This window comes from Sinocyclocheilus anshuiensis, unplaced genomic scaffold (genome assembly GCF_001515605.1).
Source record: "Sinocyclocheilus anshuiensis isolate Anshui unplaced genomic scaffold, SAMN03320099.WGS_v1.1 scaffold932, whole genome shotgun sequence".
Taxonomy (NCBI): Eukaryota; Metazoa; Chordata; class Actinopteri; order Cypriniformes; family Cyprinidae; genus Sinocyclocheilus; species Sinocyclocheilus anshuiensis.
The window spans coordinates 177,657-179,413 of record NW_015552597.1 but is presented as its reverse complement, the minus strand read 5'-3'; the positions used below and the strand labels follow the sequence as shown (position 1 = coordinate 179,413).

Sequence of the window (1,757 nt, the reverse complement as noted above, 5' to 3'; positions counted from 1 at the left end):
TATATATATATATATATATATAAATAATTGTATTTATTTACACACACACACACACACACACACACAAATATTAAATGGCTGTATTTATTGCAGTCCAGTTCTTACACATAGGAAAGTTCATAAATGTGGTTTGGGGCCACCATGAGTGTTGGTTAGCCATTGCACTATTATGGCGCTTTTCCACTGCCTGGTACGACTCGGCTCGGTACGTGTCAGTACGGTACGGTACGGCACGGCTCGGTTTGCGTTTCCACTGCAGTTTAGTATACGGTACGGTTCGCTTGGAACCCCAACCGAAGTGGTACTAAAAAAAGTACCAGGTACCAGGTACTGTACCCAGTGGAAAACCCCCAAAAAGTGAACCGTACCGAGCCGTATCATGCAGTGGAAAAGCGCCATTAGATCCCTTAGGGACTGTTTTCTTCTAAATTAGTTTAACCACACAAAATTCTTTAGGAAAAAAAATGTGGGTTTCACATGGACTCAGGAAGATTCTGGCAAAGGCACTAGGACAACACAATGTAATATTTATGTCTAACAGCATTCATTTTTTGTGAATTTAGATTAGGCTAGTACACTCCATATTTAGTATTTAAACATCTACAATTAAAAAGTGCCACAAGGTCTTCTCTACTTCACATGTATAATTACACAAATTCAGCATGTGAAGCCTACCTCAGCTGATTAGAAAAGTCATCCTCTACGTTGTCATCATCCCAGTTATCTTCCCAAACATGAGCGTCCTCATCTTCATCCAGGCCCGTCCAGTCTGGGAATGACATAACAGTTCAATGAAGCTGATGATGATCTACATGGGCCTGAATCCAGCACCAGCTCCGCACACCGTGCACAGCGTGGAACTATTAGTTTCTGTTATTTTACCCAAGATTAATCATAAAAAATGTCATCAACTTCATTCTATAAGTCCAATCATTATTCTTGTGAAATGTTAAATAATTCTTGTATCAATATACAACTAGGTTTTGAGGTGCTAAAAATGCTAGCTGCTAATAATGCTTAGTAATGATGTTTCTTTACGTCTGTGGACCAAGGAGCGCTGCAATACTTTATAAGAAATAATGCATATTACATTCATTCTTTCATCCATGTATTTTCTTTTCAAACACGACAAACCAAGCATTTATTGAATAAAGTCTAGAATGTTTTGTCGGTTAGCTTAGCAATGCTAGCTGAGTCACTGTCGTGTTGTTTGTGTATATTTAGCCGTAAATTGACTAAAGAACGCATTTCTACCCAAAACAACAATCATTTTCAGTTCACTCACCCTCTGCTGGGAATTCTTCAAATTCATCATCCTCCTCCAACAGCCCCAAATCCACTGTTTGTTTCTTCTCTGACATGTCTTGCTATTGATGCAGCGGTTCAACCCAGTAATACTGAATATGATATGCGCATGCGCAATACCCTGGCTGGGCCTACATACAGCTCTTTGACATGCATAAGGGCTTCACTTGCCTTTATTATATAGGCTAGCCTTGTTTATTCATAAAGGCTGTGCATAATGAATGCGGCTGAATAGACCATAATGTCTATAGTAATTCTCTGAATGATTCTACATAAATTTATGTATTTATTTATAATACATTTATTTATGTAATATTTTACATTATTTATTAATATTGGTATTTATTGTGTTTAATTTGTGGAAATAAATACACATAAAATTTACTATATATATATATATATATATATATATATACACACACACACACACGTGTGCGTGCTGTGAATGTGAA

At 37.0% G+C, this 1,757-nt stretch overlaps 1 protein-coding gene across 1 annotated transcript in view; it reads right to left on the bottom strand.

The window, feature by feature from the left end:
• LOC107665659 (26S proteasome complex subunit DSS1) overlaps nt 1-1,439 on the bottom strand; it is a 2,720-nt gene extending 1,281 nt beyond the window's left edge. Inside the window, exons 1-2 of the mRNA XM_016456636.1 lie at nt 1,286-1,439; nt 676-769 (exon numbers count right to left, since the gene is read on the bottom strand). Of these exons, the coding sequence (XP_016312122.1) occupies nt 676-769; nt 1,286-1,361 (170 nt within the window). The 5' untranslated portion in view covers nt 1,362-1,439. The remainder of the gene's footprint in view (nt 1-675; nt 770-1,285) is intronic.
• Between the last annotated feature and the right edge of the window lie 318 nt (nt 1,440-1,757).